At 41.6% G+C, this 17672-nt stretch overlaps 1 protein-coding gene across 3 annotated transcripts in view; it reads left to right on the top strand.

Moving 5' to 3' along the window:
- NMBR (neuromedin B receptor) overlaps nucleotides 1-14060 on the top strand; it is a 67006-nt gene extending 52946 nt beyond the window's left edge. For all 3 annotated transcript variants that reach the window (XM_069973754.1, XM_069973752.1, XM_069973753.1), the window contains one exon: nucleotides 13273-14060. In XM_069973754.1, the coding sequence (XP_069829855.1) occupies nucleotides 13273-13671 (399 nt within the window). In that variant the 3' untranslated portion in view covers nucleotides 13672-14060. The remainder of the gene's footprint in view (nucleotides 1-13272) is intronic.
- Nucleotides 14061-17672: the final 3612 nt, after the last annotated feature.

The raw sequence follows: 17672 nt of genomic DNA, 5'->3' as shown, positions 1-17672 counted from the left end.
ATATACATATATATATATATATATATATATATATATTCTTCAGCATGTTCTTCCCTTAATGGTATTTCCCATTGTAAGGGCAATATTAATCACCCCATTAGGACAAGATGGTATTTGAAGCGATGTTTATATAGCTCCTTATGTGCTTGTATGAAAGTCAATAAAAATATGATTTACGATACCTCTAATTAGTAATTCAGCTTTACTGTAGAAAAGTCTTCAATGATATTGATTTTCTTGGGCTTTTTGGTATGGATTTCCTATAATCTATGTACCTTGTAAGTTTATATAATTTGCGATAGATTTTCCTATCATTTAGGCAATTTGTATTTTATAATGATTCAGAAGTGTATTACTATAATGTAGCTTTTGATATATAGGCAGATGTAAAGAACATCTCAAAACAAAACTTTTTTTTTCCCTTTCAGATCAACTGGTATCAGAAAGTTATATGGATTTACTTCTATTTAAAAATTTTCAGTCTTCCAGTACTTATCAGCTGTTGTATGTCCTGCAGGAAGTAGTGTATTCTTTCCAGTATGACACAGCTCTTTCTGCTGCCCCTTTTGCCCATTCCAGGAACTTCCAAAGCAGTAGAAAATGTCTACAGAAAACCGCTCCAACTATGGACAGTTTCTGTCACGGACAGAGGTGGCAGCAGAGAGCACTGCCACACTCTAAAGAATACGTTACTGCCTGCAGGACAAACAGCAGCTGATAAGTACTGGAAGACTGGATTTTTGTTAAACAAAAGTAAATTACAAAGCTATATAACTTTTTGACACTAGTTGATTTGAAAACACAGAATTCCCCTATAATTTGTTGACAGATGTTTGTCTTTCACTATTGCAAAAGATCTCAATGTAAAATAAAGTGAGAAATAGCTTGGTCTATTTCTGTTTCTTCCATTGTATTAGCAGTATAGAAGGAAACAGATATTCTATACTGGTAATTTAATAATTTATATAAGTTATAAATCTTTGAGATGTTATTATCTTCAAACATAGTGCTTACCTCACTACTGCACACAATGTGCTAAATCTATGTTATATGCAGGTTTTGCCATGATTTTTTTTCTACCAATGTGGTTGTACATTCAAAAATTTTGACTTTTTTTTTTTTTGCAAAAAATTATTTTCTCTATTTAAAGCCATGACTGTAATGGAATCATATAAAAGTCTCTTGACAAATTTTTGTGGTGAAGTAATCCTAATGGATTTACTATTTTTCATTATTTAATCAATGTAGTTATTATGTTATTTATGGTTATGATACAATTGTTAATTTACCTCATTAGAACAATAAACCTTTCCCACTTGTTACTACTCCTGGCCCCAGATTCAAACTTTTACAAATTATCCCAATTTTACATCATGGCACCTGGCTGGTAAACTACATCCTAGCATGAATTTCACATCAGAACCAACTATCAGGTACCCCATGTCTTGTAGTATCTGCCTACCACTGGCTCCATCTGCTTCTACTTTGCACAGCAAACACAGTATCTATCTATCTATCTATCTATCTATCTATCTATCTATCTATCTATCTATCTGCATAGATAAATTAGAGAAAGAGAGAAAGATGAAACAACAGCAGTGTCTTCTTTCCCCTATACTACTCAGGAGAGGTTGTTGTTTCCCCGCCTTTATTCAGGTGATCACTGTGTGATGTCAGTGGTGGGCAGGGTTACAGATAAGGTGTTACAGTTTGCCTGGCAACAGAAGAAACAGAGATCATGTGACCTGTGTCTCAGAAGGAAGGGTGAGGACAGAGGAGAGGAGACAGAGTGGAGCATGCAGTGAGGGTTTTCAGCAGCTTCAGGGTGAGTCAGGATGTGCTGCAGACAAACAGATCAATTCATGTAATATAAATCTATTACACACAAGCTATCTTAGATTATGGGTGGGGATTAAACAGGCATAAATGTTTATTATCCAGAGTTCCACTTTAACCTAAACAAACCTAGGCCAGCAGTATAACTATACAGGGTGTTTCTAAGGGTATGGTCACACCATATATTTTTCATATACATTCTGATGCTCAGGCCATGCCTAAATGAGTACAGCACTCGGCTCTTTCTGGCAGCTCCATAGAGAATGAATAGAGCTGTGGGTCACTTGCCGCCAACGGAGTCGGGGGCATTCTGGAGATTGCCAGGGAGAATGGTATTAATGGTATAATAAATGCATGAGGTTAACTCCCCTCATGGCTCATTGAAAATATAATTCCATGTTTAAGGATTTCTACAACTCCAATATAGACAAATGGGACAGTCACATAAATTTCTGCAGCCAATCTGCTACATCTGAATATATACCATATATTTGCTAAATAGACTAAGCCTCAGATTAACCAATGTAACTTTCCCTATGTTTGTTATCGCTTAATAATATCCCACCATTATTCTTTATCTCCTAACAATTGCGCTCTATAAAAGTTTTCACCAATATATTAAATTTTTCTCTTATTATAGAAGAGAAGCAGGACCAAAAGCAATTTTCTAAACTGCTATAAAGTGTGTCAGTTTTAATATTGAAAAGTAATATGTTTTTTCTGAGATAACTCGGGAATTTAACTGACATAAGGCAATTCATAATAAAAATGACAAATGAAGAATTTTCTGCAACACCATATGTACTAATCAGAATGGGCAGAAGCTGGAGAGAACGACGATCCCTGTAGAAACAGTCTTGTGCATGATGGATTGCTGGTTAACACACTACTTGACAAGCAGAATAATGTTTGATCTACTCACTAGCATTTCGTAGCTGAATTCTCAATAATGATAACTGAGTTATTGTGTAAACCTTTTTGAATTAGGGTTCCATATAATTTCAAGAGTGACAATAATCAACTAAACATCTGCCTAAGATGTAAAAACAGACCAAGTGTAATGCAATCTAAATAGTTTTTTTATATGAGTCGATTTTATTTTTTATTTCCTTTATTGTAGATACATGGCCATAATAATATTTCAGCTATTTTATAGCAGGCATGTCAAACTTTGGCCCATGCTGTCAATATTTTTGGCCTGCAGAGGAAATCATGTGATTTCCTAGAACTAACCCACCAATAGGACAGTGCAGCTTATTACAATATGGGAGGTCCAGGCAGCCAGACTGCCGATATTATCCTCAGCAGAATATGCCCGGAGCAGGCAGCATGTGGGATGACGTCACCTTGTTGCCTGTCTTGGGACGCGGTGTCGCCTCCTTTTACATCTCACTTCTAGGCCATAGGTCTAGCGCTGCCTGCAGACTAGAAGTGAGTTGTTATAGAAGGTGGTGTCACGTCCTAACACAGGCAGCATGGTGACATCATCACACATGCTGCCTGCGCTGGGTTCATCCTGGAGCCCTGGCAAGGGAACGGGGAAAGGTAAGTCCAGCCCATTTACCCAGGGGAGAAGCAAACTTTTGGGATACTAATGGGGGAGTAGTTACTATGTGGGGCACTATTGGCACAATTAACAACTGTATGGGCCACTATTGGGGGTGGCTGACTACTATTTGGGGCACTATTTAGGGGGGCTGACTACTATATGAGGCACACTATTATATGGGGCACTATTGATACTGAATGCTTCCTGCCCTAAAAGAGCCAGTATATTTTACTGCAATCCAGCCATTCCCATATGCCACTGATACATATATCAGAGACAGAACAGTGCTGCACGCATGCGGCTCTGACAGTTCCAGTAGTGCTGCACACCATTCTAACAGTGTCAGGAATGCTGCACGCCACTCTGACAGTGCCAGGAATGCTGCACGCCACTCTGACAGTGCCAGGAATGCTGCACGCCACTCTGACAGTGCCAGGAATGCTGCACGCCACTCTAACAGTGTCAGGAATGCTGCACGCCACTCTGACAGTGCCAGGAATGCTGCACGCCACTCTGACAGTGTCAGGAATGCTGCACGCCACTCTGACAGTGTCAGGAATGCTGCACGCCACTCTGACAGTGCCAGGAATGCTGCACGCCACTCTGACAGTGCCAGGAATGCTGCACGCCACTCTAACAGTGCCAGGAATGTCACTTACTGCTCCAACAGTGTCAAGAGCACCTCATGCATGCACACGTCAATAAATATCAAACTGTGACTTTGTCCAATTTTTTAGCCCAATTTTGGCTTAGTGTGTATTTGAGATTGACACCCCCTGTTTTACAGAATCTTTACAGTCTACAATTATGATTTATCAAAGAAGAGGGTTTTTTGTCTGAATGAAATGGACTAAAATCATGATGTACAGTATTATGCTTGAAAAAAATATATACCGTAATTTTCTTTAATGTACCTAGTAATTCTGGTCACAGACTTAGCCATGCTATACATCTAGAAAATATGGTTGACATATGAACCCATATATTCAGCCTGACACATTTTGTGGCTATGAGAGAGAAAGCATTAAAAGTAATGTGAAAGGACGAACATCTTATAGGTTTCATGGCTGTAAAATTATCTACATTTGTCTGTAAAACCTGGAAAGGTCATAGAAGTAAAATAACCCAGTGAGCCTCTGTTTTTATGCTCTCAACATATAGATTACCAATACTCATTTTGCGTTTCTTCTACTTTAGTTCTTAGCTCAGAGCATATCACTATGTAGCCAAGTAAATGTTGTACACACAGGGCCGTATTTACCCGTGGTCCTGTGCCTAGGGCAGCAAGCACCTTGCAGGGGGGCAGCACCAGGGAGCAGGGAAGAAGAAAACAATTTATCCTTATTTTTTTATCCTCCCACCTCTCCTTCCGACTGGCCAGTAAATATGGCATCTTTTCAGGGGGGGGGGGGGGGGGCTAAGACTGATCAGATATCAATATGATGTTGAGAAATTAGAAAATCATTATGCTAATTGATTGAAGCTGGGGCGTCTTCAGGCTTGGTGCCTAGGGAAGCAGTAGCTGTTAATAAGGCCCTGTGTACACATGTAAAGGCTAAAGGCTTTATTCACACAAACCATAGAAATGGCGGATGTTTTTATTCGCATTATTGTCATTTAATGACAAATTCTTATTTTACCCTTTGTTGACTAGGCCAATTTTTGTTTTTTCCTCATTGTGTTTAAAAGGCCATAGTTCTTGCATTTTTCCCCTACAGATCCACATGAGTCCTTATTTTTTGTGGCTTTAATTATGCTTTGCAACGACAGACTTAATTTTTTCCATAAAACATGCAGCGAAACCAGGAAAAAAATTATTTGCACAGTGACATTGAAAAAAATGGTTACGCTTTTCTTACTATGGTAAAAATGGCATGTTATACAGTATATGTTCCTCAACTCAGTAGGATTACAATGATATGCAACTTATATAACTTTTATTTTATTTGGCGGCTTTTAAAAAAAATAAAAACTTTAAAAAAAACAACAATGTTTTAACCCCTTCATGTCAGTAATACGTACATATACGTTCCTACTGCACATACCCGTGCAGTAGGAATGTATATATATATATATATATATATATATATACATTTCTGCTCGTCAGAGGGGTTTTATGTGTGTGGGACTGCTGCAGTGAGAGCGGCCCCGCACACATTGGTGTCCCGGGAGCCGAGGGACTTTTTAAAAGTATTAAAAAAATCCTTATAACTCCCCAATAAAGTTTAATATACCCCCTTGCCCATTATAAAAATAAAAAAATAAAAAATAAATAAACACATTATATATCGTAGCGTGCGGAATTGTCCGATCTATTTAAATATAACATTATTGTTGCCGCACGGTGAACGGTGTAAACGAAAAAAAAAACAGCAACACCAGGATTGCTGATTTTTTAAAATTATATATCACAAAAAAATTCATAAAAAAAAAATCAAAGTTTTTCTGTTACACCAAAATGATAGTAATAAAAATTAGAGATCATTTCCCAAAAAATGACACCCCAGGGGAGGGACATTGCACTATTTTGGCCCTGACATCCGTGCATCAATGGTATCGTTCTAGAAAGGGTGAAAATTACTTTATTACTATCCTTGTAACGCTTTCATGCTTTGGTCTATGGGGCTGTGTGAGGTTTCATTTTTTGCACCATGATCTGTACTTCCTATTGGTACCTTGCATGCATATATGCGACTTTTTTTAACCCCTCAGTGACCGCCGAGCTGTCTTTTCACGCCAGTCACTAATGGGCCTTATTCGGATACATACGCCTTTTAATGGCGTTTGTATCGGAATGCCCTGCCGCCCTTCCTGGGGCAGCAGAGCTGGTAATCAGCTGTCAGTGTGACAGCTGATCTCCCCCTGTAACTATCATAGTTTAAACCGTTAAATGCCGCTGTCAAATCATGACAGCGGCATCTAATGTGTTCCAGTGGCTGCAGGGCATACATACGTGATGGCAATGTCCCACGAGATCCCCAGATGGTCTCCATGGTTATCTCGGGGGCCTAATGAAGGCCCCCGGGCTTACGATGGATATCCCTCTATTCGGCCATACAGTGGTATGGCTGAGCAGATTGCCTATCTGACATATACAATACACTGCACTACAGTAGTAGTGCAGTGTATTGTATCAGTGATCAATGATCACTGATAAGTAATACACTAGTGTACAATAATGTACACTAGTGTAAAAGTGAAACGAAAAAAAAAGTACACCAAAACACAAAACACCCCCCCAGCTCCCCCCCCCAATAAAAAATGAATTACATTTCCTATTAACAATAAAATGTTATATAAAACAGATCAAAATTACAAATCCTATACATATTTGGTATCGCCAACTCCGTAACAACCCAATCTATAAAATTATATCAATAATGAAATCGCATGTCACACGCTGTACAAAATAAAAAAAAAACACAACAGTACCAGAATAGCTGTATTTTATAAATCCGCTTTAGAAAATATGTCATTAAACAGATCAAAGAGTCATATATATGTACAATTTAGTATCAATAGAAACTAGAGATCTTCCCACAAAAAGTAAGAACAAAATGTCACGGCCGCGGCGGCGTCCCGTGTTTCGGGCCACTGCCGCAACCTCCTCCTGCCCCATGCAGCCGCCGGGGTCCTTGTGCAGGGACCCGGCGCTGCTGCTAGTTTGGCCCCAGGGGGCGCCTCACCTTCCTCCGCTCCTATCTCTCTCTGTGCCGGCCGGCGCGCGCGTCCCCACCTCCTAGGGCGCGCGCGCGCCGGCTGTCTCAGATTTAGAGGGCCAGTTCCACCCCTAATTGGTTGCTGCACATCACACTCTCCTATAAGTTCCAGCCCTGCCCCCTTCCCGGCTGTTGGAGCTTCTACATGCTTTCCATAGCGTTTGGCCCAGCTCCCTGTTGTTCCTGATTCCTGTCCGCTACCTGGTCCCTAGTCCTTGTTCCTGGTTCCTGCTCCTCTGTTACACTATTGTCCCTGTGTTCAGCCTGTCACCTGCGATCACGCCTACAGACCTCTGCCAGCACCATCTCCTGCCTACTGCTCCTGCCACGCCTCGCCTGCCGTCACTAGCAACCAAGCCAGGGGTAGCGACCTGGGGGTCGCCTGCCGCAGCAAGTCCATCCCGCCTTGCGGCGGGCTCTGGTGAAAACCAGCGGCCCCTTAGACTCCGCTCCCTGGTGAGGTTAGTGCCATCGCTGGTGACGGTCCAGTGGATCCACTACTCCAGGCGTTACAGTAGGCTCCAACCATGGATCCCGGCGAGGTGCCTGACATCCGTGACGTAGCCAGAGTGGTCGCTCAACAGGCCCTACAGATCCAGCAACAGTCGCAGCAGATCCAGCAACTGACTGCCGCCTTACAGCAGCATACTACTGCTCAGCGCTCACCACCTACTGCTGTCTCTTCGAAACTACAACTGGCTCTCCCGAGCAAATACGGTGGTGACCCCAAGTTGTGCAGGGGATTCCTGACTCAGTGCACCATGCATATTGAACTTTTAAGTAGTCAGTTTCCCACCGAGCGCTCTAAAGTGGCTTTCATCATCAGCCTATTGGAGGGTAGAGCTCTGGCTTGGGCCACGCCTCTCTGGGACCGAGATGACCCTACTGCTGCCAATCTCCGAACCTTTCTGGCCGAGTTTCGCTCCGTCTTTGAGGAACCTGCCCGTGCTTCTTCGGCTGAGACTGCTCTACTTAATCTCTCACAAGGGAATTCCTCCGTTGGCGACTATGCCATCCAATTTCGCACCCTGGCAGCAGAGCTAGACCGGAATGAGGCCGCTCTAATTGCCACCTTTAAAAAGGGCCTGTCCAGTCGGGTGAGAGACCTACCTACCTCCCTGAACGAACTCATCCTACTGGCCACCAGAGTTGATACTCGTTTTTCGGAGAGGGAGGAGGAGGTTCGGCATGAACAACGACTAAGCCTGTCCCGTCGCCATCACCAGCTAGTCCTTGTTCCTGGTTCCTGCTCCTCTGTTACACTATTGTCCCTGTGTTCAGCCTGTCACCTGCGATCACGCCTACAGACCTCTGCCAGCACCATCTCCTGCCTACTGCTCCTGCCACGCCTCGCCTGCCATCACTAGCAACCAAGCCAGGGGTAGCGACCTGGGGGTCGCCTGCCGCAGCAAGTCCATCCCGCCTTGCGGTGGGCTCTGGTGAAAACCAGTGGCCCCTTAGACTCCGCTCCCTGGTGAGGTTAGTGCCATCGCTGGTGACGGTCCAGTGGATCCACTACTCCAGGTGTTACACAAAACCAGCTCTGTTGCGCAAAAGATAAGAACGCCATGGATCTTGCAATGTGGCGTTTTTGTGGGTTTTTGCTAGGAAGATGGTTTCTATTGCGTGGTTTCTATTAAGTGGTAATAGTTAAAAAAAAACTATACAAATTTGGTATCGCTGTAACCGTAGTGACCCAGAGAATACATTTATTATGTGACCGCCAATACAGATTTTTATGGCAGTCACTAATGGGCTCTATTCTGCTGCCATCAACTCTTTATGGCTATGGCACAGAATAGTGAAGCGGCCCCAGTAAGGCCCGCAGACCCCCGCTCAACTATCGTAGGTAGCTGAGGAGTTGAGGCAGAGTGTGGGGTCAGCCCCGGCTGGTCCCCTCACCGGCGATTGCCGTTATTAAGAGTATATTGGCGGCCACCTGTAACGGGCATTGCTGGCACCGCTTCACGCTTTCATCTGTTCTCACCGTGAATCCACAGTGAGAGGACATAAAGACATGTCCCCCTTGTGCCCCCAGGATTAACCCTAGTGACCCGGTCACTAACCCTCCCCTCCCCGGGCAGCCATCTGATCCAAGATGGCAACCGCCATTACTGTGAACAGACTCTGTTCACAGTGATGGATTACTAAAAATGATCAAAGCCCTATCCTCTCCGCCACCAGAGGTGGCAGAGAGCATGGGGCAATGATCGGGGACCACCAGGTGTGGTCCTGGCACAAGCGATCAGCTTTACATACTAAATACCGCTGATCGCTTGTTCCAAATGCTGCCGGCAATTTTTATCCCCTGTCACCAAAGTCAAGTGCCCCGGATTACCTGTAACCACCCTGGATTACCTGTAATCACCCCAGATTACTCATAACCACTCCAGTTTACCTGTAACCGCTCATATTATCCGTCACAAACCCAGATTGCCCATTACCACCCCAGATAGCCAGTAAACACACCCAAATATCTGTGATTACCCTAGATAGCCAGTAAACACCCCCAGATTGCCTGTAACCACCCCAGATTGCAACAGATTTCCTGTAACCACCCCAGATTGCCACAGAGTGCCTGTAACCTTCCAAGATTGCCTGTAACCTTCCAAAATTGCCTGTAACCACTCCAGATAGCAAGTAAACACTGCTAGATTGCCCGTAACCACTCCAGATTGCCGTAACCTCCCTCACCAAATTGCCACAGACTGCCCATACAACCCCAGATTGGCCATAACCACACCATATTGCCTGTCACCACCCCAGATAGCTATTAAACGTCCTGCAATTTCCCATTACCACCCCAGATAGCCAGTTAACACCCCCCCCCAGATTGCCTGTAACTGCCCCAGATAGCCAATAAACACCCACAGATTGCCCGTAACCAAAATGACACTTTTTCCCTTCTGAGCCCTTTTGTGTGCCCATACAGTGGTTTATGCCCACATATGGGGTACTGTTGAACTCAGGAGAACCTCTGTTATAAATTTTGGGGTGTGTCTTCTCCCCTGTTCCTAGTGAAATTTAGAAATTTCAAACTAAACAAACATATTAGTTTTGAATACTTTCCTCTAATACCTGTGGGGTAAAAATGCTCCCCACACCCCAAGGGATGCTCCCCCCACCCCAAGGGGTGTACTTTCCAAAATGGGATGACTTTTGGGGGGGGGGGGGTTATACTGCTGACACTACAGGGGCACTGCAAACGCACCTGACGCTCAGAAACTTATTTAGAAAAATCTTCACTGAAAATGCTAATTGGCGCTCTTTCATTTCTGAGCCCTGCTGTGTGCCCATACAGTGGTTTATACCCACATATAGGATACCATTGTACTCAGGAGAACCTGCGTTTCAAATTGTGGGGTGCGTTTTCTCTCTTGTTCATCGTAAAAATTTAAAAATGTCAAACTAAACAAATATATTATTGGAAAAATTTAATTTTTTCATTCTTACTGTCTAATTTTGAATAGTTTCCTCTGAAACCTGTGGGTCAAAATGGCCACCACATCCCAAGATGTATTCTTTGAGGGGTGTACTTTCCAAAATGCGGTGACTTTTCGCAGGGTTCTATTCTTCTAACACTACAGGGGCACTGCAAATGCACCCGGCGCTCAAAAACTTCAGCAAAATCTGAACTAGAAATGCTAATTGGCACTCCTTCCGTTCTGAGCCCTGCTGTGTGCCCATACAGTGGTTTATGACCACATATGGGGTACCGTTCTACTCAGGAGAACCTGCAATACAAGTTTTGGGGTGCGTTTTCTCTCATGCTGCTTTTGAAAATGAGATACTTTAATCTAGACAAATATAATATTGGAAATTTTCTATTTTCCATTTTTTTATGGCCTAATGGTGAATACTTTCCTTAAGCCCCTGTAGGGTCAAAATTCTCATTATACCCCCAGGTTAATTATTTAAGGTGCATAGTTTCCAAAATGGGGCCACTTATGGGGGGTTTCCAGTATACAAGCCTCCTGAATCCACTTAAAATTAGAACTGGTCCCTAAAAAAAAAAAATCAGTTTTGAAAATTTCATGAAAATTTTATACTTTGCTGATAGATTTCTAAGCCCTGTAACACCCTAAAAAAGTAAAATATGTTTACGAAATGGAATCACAATAAAGAGGACATATTGATAATGTGACTTAGTAACTAATTTATGTCATGTGACTTTCTTTTTTAAAAGCATAGAATTTCAAAGTTTGTAAAGTGCAAATTTTTCAAAATTTCCGAGATATTTCGATGTTTTTCCCAAAAAAACACACAAGACAGTGACCAAATTAAGCCACTAACATAAAGTACCATATGTTACGAAAACAAATTTCAGAATCGCTAGCATATGTTAAAGCATCACTATGCTATAAGCACATAAAGTGAGACAGGTCAGATTTTGAAAAATTAGCCTGGTCATAGGCTTGGTCACTAAGGGGTTAAAAAAATTTCAGGATTTGATGTGAGCAAAAATCAACAATCAGTAATTTTTTTGGCATTTACCCTGCAAAATGAGGAATGCCATTTTTAATAGTTTGGGCGATTATGCACACGACAATACCAATTATGTTTCTTTATTTATTTTATTTATAAAATGGGAAAAAGGGGTAATTTAAACTTTTATTATAAGTTGGGATTTTTTGTTAATAATTTTTTTTAATTTTTTTACACTGTAATTTGCTGCCCCCCTGGGGGACTTCTATGTTAACTATACTGATCTCTCATAGAAATCAGTGCAGTATTTACATACTGCATTAATCAATAAGATTAGTGATCCATTGCTATGGGTTGCTGGAGCCCATAGTAATAAATTGACGAGCCAGGATCAGCGCCATTACAGCAACAAGCATGGATCACCCCTCCACAATTGCATTGGGCGTGGGCAGCGAGTGGGGGGTATGGGCGATCTGCCCACTATACCACTACTGATGGGGAAAAAAGCCATTTAAATGCAGCTGTTAGTTTTGACAGCTGAATTTATATGGCTAATTAACTAATAGTGCATGGTTCAGAGCAGGGTTACCTGCCCCACGAACTCCCCTACCTGCCCCACGACAAACAGGTAGATCCTGGATCGTCAAGGGGTTAAAACAACAGCCATTATTTGTATATTACTTGATTTCAGTTTTCTTTAAATGATGGTCATCCAGTAAAAATGTAATTTTGATGGTGTTTGAACATAGCCTAAATTTTGTTTTACAGCATATACTGTATTCCTGTTGAATTGTGTATTTTCACATCCAGTAAAATAATAGTAATCCAAGAAGCAGAAAAATGAATATGCACCAAAGGGAGATGTTCAGACTGTGCAGTAAACACAGACAAGCAGGATAATTTTGCCACAGACAAGCAGTCAGCAGGCAACAACAGCTAGCCAATGCGATAATGTGAAACAAGTAGAAGTAAAGGCCCTGTTACACCAAGCCATAGGTTGAAAAAGTGTAGTAGGTACACAAAACAGTTTGTCTCCAGGATGCTCCTGCATTCATCTTCCTCCCTTTCACTTGTGTGATGTCAGAATAAAGGACTGAATTTGCAGTATTGCGGAGTGGTGGAGTGGCGGCTCCTACTTCTACTTGTTTTAAAATAATAGTAATACCTTACCAATCAAGAGAACCTTAAGCAAACTGCACTAAAACAGCTAAATGATTGCAGGTGTTCAGCTGTTTTAGTGCGGTTCAAATAATTCACTAGTGTCCGCTGTCCCTCGCAGCTGCCAAAATCCTGTTTATCCAGTCTTTGTCTAAGACAGAATAGTGCAGCGGCCAGTGATTAGCTGAGCGGGCTGCCTCTCTTGTCTTGAGAGTGACAGCCTGCTCAGCCAATCAATGGTCGCAGCAGTGTCCCGTCTCATAATTGCCTAAACTGGCTGGAGACACAGGAAACCCAGAGGAGGACACTGGGAGAGCACAGACAGGTAAGAAACCCCCCCTTTTTTTTTCTTCAGATTTGCGGCCATCTTTGTGAACTTGTTTCAAACTGTTGGCAAAGTTCGAACCAATCTTTGGGAAATTTGGTTTGCTCATCTCTATTCATCTCTATAAATTGCTTTGCCCAATTTTATAGGAAGGACACAAGATAAATGTTAGAAAATGTTACTAAATATTTTCTTTGTTATGTTATGAAATGAAAATGCATGGAACTGAAACTAACTATATAACATTGTTCTTATTGCAGATGGAGACTCGAAAACGTCTGGCAAAAATTGTGCTGGTGTTTGTTGGCTGCTTTGCACTCTGCTGGTTTCCAAACCATGTCTTATATATGTACCGGTCTTTCAACTACAATGAAATTGATCCTTCTTTGGGACATATGATAATTACATTAGTAGCCCGGGTCTTAAGTTTTTCAAACTCCTGTGTAAATCCTTTTGCACTCTATCTTCTAAGTGAGAGTTTTAGAAGACATTTTAACAGCCAACTCTGCTGTCGTAGGAAGAAGCGACACCAGCGGTCTACTAGCTATCTGCTTAATTCATCTAATGTACAAATGACATCGTTGAAGAGCAATGTTAAAAATACAGTTACCAGCACTTCTCTCCTTAATGGTCAAAGTCGGCAAGAAGTGTCATTGTAATTTTTCCATAAATTGATGTCACACGTTTACATACAGTACACCTTATAGCCACATTCTTTAAAACACATTTTTTCCCCCAATTCCTGACATTTAATCCTAATCCATTTCCCCTCTTAGTTCAGCTAGAATCACTACCGTATTTCAAAAATGTCAGAATAATACTAGAGACAGTGATTTATTTCAGCCTTTTATTTCTTTCGTCCCAGTTTCAGTGGCTCAGTTACACAGATGTGATTAAAAGGAATCTATAAAAACTGCTGACATTCCCATGCAGACACTGGGGAGGGGATTCCAACCATACCTGACCATGCATGGCTAGGAAAAATTCTGTGTATACATAGCCTTAAAGGTGTATTCCATTCAAAAATAATTTTTCATACGTTGCTGCTTATGAGATAACATAACAAACAGCCTATTCTCACCTTTCTTCAATCCTCATGTGTTCTCCTGTGTAATCTTCGGGACCCTGGCTAAGCAATCTTGCTTCCATTTCCGAAACAGACTAGTCTGGGGGTGACAGCTCCTCAGCCAATCACTGGCTGTGGTGCTGTCCCATCTTGGCCATTGGCTGAGCGGGCTGTCACCTCCGTAATGGATGTGAAGGTGGGATTGCTCAGCCGGGAACATGAAGATGACTTAGGAGGACACTAGGGGAGTGTGAAAAGGCAAGAATACACTGTTTTTTATGTTATCCCATGGGCAGCAACATATGAAAAGTTTTTTTTTAGTGCAATACCCCTTCAAGGTTGGCAAGTGTTTAGGAAGTTGGCTTTTCTTGTTGGATGCACAGTGGAGTTCCCTGTTTTGACAGTTTTTATGGTCCCAACTCTCAGGTATGATTGACAGCTCTATTGGTCTTCTGCTGCTATTCAGTGCTGCTTCTGGGGATCACTGTTTCAGCAGTGGGGGTGGAGGTAGGTAGAGACCAATTAATCATACAAGGTTATAAACATTGTTTTTATGCATACTCAATGATAATTGGTCATCTATTGTTATACAAGCTTCATATTAAGAACAATGAAAGAGAAACTAAAAACTTTAATTAAAAACAAATATCTGAATGTGTACATACAGTGAAAAAAATTAAAAACTTCACAGTACTCATAAATTCATATTCACTCATTTCTTATTTAAGAGAAATATATAATCTGTTGTGCTACAGATACAGGTCACTTTATCTTTTGGTTGGTTAGCTTACATTTGAGGGGAACTATCAGTAGGTTAGATGCATCTAACCTGCTAATATGTTCATATTATGCAGGACGCAGCTCACCATCATCCTCAGCACCATTACTGTGCACTTAGTAGTTTACTCCTCGGTCCATTAAGACTGCTAGGAGCACTGCCCTGCCCCATAATGATGATCCTGCCTGCCCCAGGCCGGCCTGCTAAATTAATAATCATTAGTAAGGGCAGAACGGCCAAGTTGGGGATCAGCACTATGGGGGTGGGGTAGTGCCCCTGACAGTGCCCCAGTGTCCCAAACGGTCTTACCGGACCATGGTCGATTGCATTGTTAGATTTGTCTATAGTTCGCCTTCTACCTTCTCTCCCTATCATAGTGCTATATTCTCTCACATTCTTTGTAAACCAGGAGGGAGTATTCAAGTTCTCTTATTCTGACCTATATTAAACTAAAAAAAAACTTTGCAGACTGCAATTAAAATGTAGCTAAGAGCACACGTTTTAAATTCTAGATTAGAAACTTGAACTCATTCACTGAGGTTCATCTTCTAGGAGGTTGTTAAGTGTGTTACAGGATGCACACTTTAAATTATACATTTATCATTTGCCTCTCAAGTGATGATGTTTTTATGCCTGTGAGTAATGCACTTGTGTGCAACCAATTTATCAAACAGTGGCACAATGTTTAGTGAGTTAGTTATATTTAAGTATATGTTTAACTTGGCTTTTAGAGCCTATGGCTATGTTCACACACAGTTAAATTGACATGTTTTTATTGGGCAGACATCATTTAACAACAAGTAACGGCCGTTATTTTATATCCATGGCCGTTATTATATGATACAAGGCCATAGATATAAAATAAAGGTAGTTATTTGTCATTAAATGATGTCCGTCCACAACAAACGTCCGTCTTTTTGACAGTGTGTGAGCATAACCTTAGGCTATGTTCCCACTTTGAAAGCACAGTGGAAAAAGGCGGCCATCTATTAATATAAACAGATGCTAATAATTATCATGAACATTATTACTATTCATCTATATTACAAGATGGCTGCCTTCCCCTGCTTTCCCCCAAAGTAGGAACATAACCCTAAAGGGGTACTTCGGCAAAAATATTTTTCTTTCAAATCTGGTAAACCTGTACTGTTCAGGACAGTTCGTGTCTCGGATATTGGTGGCAGCAGAAAGCGCTGTGTCAGACTGGAAAAAATACACTATTTTCTGCAGGACATACAGCAGCTGAATGTACTGGAAGACTGGAGATTTTTTAACAGAAAGAAATAAAAAGTTTTTCGCTGGAGTACCCCTTTAGGCTATGTTCACACTGTGTATGTTTCTGGCCGTAGTGCGAACCGCGAATATACGCACGTAGTTTTGAGGTTGATGCGTTCGTTTGAAAGTATACGATATACGCCCGCACAATGCACACTATGAGCTTACGGCTGGATTGTATACGGCGCCGTGAAAAATGAACAAGACCATTGTTTAAGGACGGAAATGTTGAAACTCACGGCCGTGGATTTCCATGCGGTCCCGTACGGAGTACTTATTTCATCCAAATTGAACTTGATTTTTCGAACCAAAAGGTTCTGTGTGTTTTATTGGGCTGGGCGAAGATTTCCAAGTAAATGACCGGCCTTAGATCGCTTCGAAACAAGCTAGGGAAGCATAACTGTACTACGGGCGTATGTTCGCGGTTCGTACGTATCCGGCCGCATGTCTATTTTTCCCACCGCCGCAGTTTCAGCCGCACATGTACGCCGGCGTATGAAATGCGGCTGGACTCACACGCAGTGTGTACATAGCCTTAAAGTGTGAAAAGAATTTCCCTGTTGACTTTAGGTATGTTCCAAGTTGAAGTCACATTACACAAAAATTTGCAGCTTATTTAAAAAGTTGCAGTACGTGAATGAACCTTGCCATCCAAAAAAATATTACTTCATCATTTGTTGGGATTTGTAAAGAAACAAAAAGTCAATTTAAAAAAAAAAAAAAAATGATGCAATTTAACCTGTTAGTGACCACCAATACACCTTTTCACAGCTGTCAATAATGGGCTTTATTCCAATACATACAACTTTTTACAACATATGTAACAGAAGGCTTTTCCGCGCTCCTGCAACGGCATCATGAGGGATCAGCTGTCAGTATGACAGCTGATCTCCCCCTGTAACTACTTTTAAAGGCCCCCTGGATAACCATGTATATTCCTCTATACAATGTACACCAACGATCGGCACTCCAGCAGGGTCACGGTGCCAAGGTAACACTGTATCCATGAAAAATTAACAAAATCTCGGCACTCACGTAATTGCAATAAAGAAAGTGTGTTTATTTACACAAGTGGTTCGCTGCACGTGTTCAAACCAAAAGGTCTTTCTCAACAGTGTTCCTCTACGCAGCCATGCCAATAGTAGTGTAGTGCATTGAATCAGCAAATCACTGATTAATATACACTAGTATACAGTAATGTACAACAGTGTAAAAGTGTAACATAAAACAAAAAAAATCACTAGCACCATCCCCCACATATTCCCCACATATAATAAGCTGTTATATAAAACACTTAAAAAACACAAAACCTATATATGTTTGATATCATTATATTGCACGACACATGCTGTTAACTTTTTTGTTTTCAGAAAATGCATCATAAAAGAGATCAAAAAGTCATGTAAAAGTTGGTAGTCCAAAACCAGCTCTGTCACTTAAAGCGACTCTGTACCTACAATCTGACCCCCCAAACCACTTGTACCTTCGGATAGCTGCTTTTAATCAAAGATCTGTCCTGGGGTCCGTTCGGCAGGGGATGC

The sequence above is a fragment of the Dendropsophus ebraccatus genome, chromosome 6, assembly GCF_027789765.1.
Source record: "Dendropsophus ebraccatus isolate aDenEbr1 chromosome 6, aDenEbr1.pat, whole genome shotgun sequence".
Taxonomy (NCBI): domain Eukaryota; kingdom Metazoa; phylum Chordata; class Amphibia; order Anura; family Hylidae; genus Dendropsophus; species Dendropsophus ebraccatus.
The sequence above is the reverse complement of the archived record's forward strand: the minus strand, read 5'-3'. Positions and strand labels throughout refer to the sequence as shown.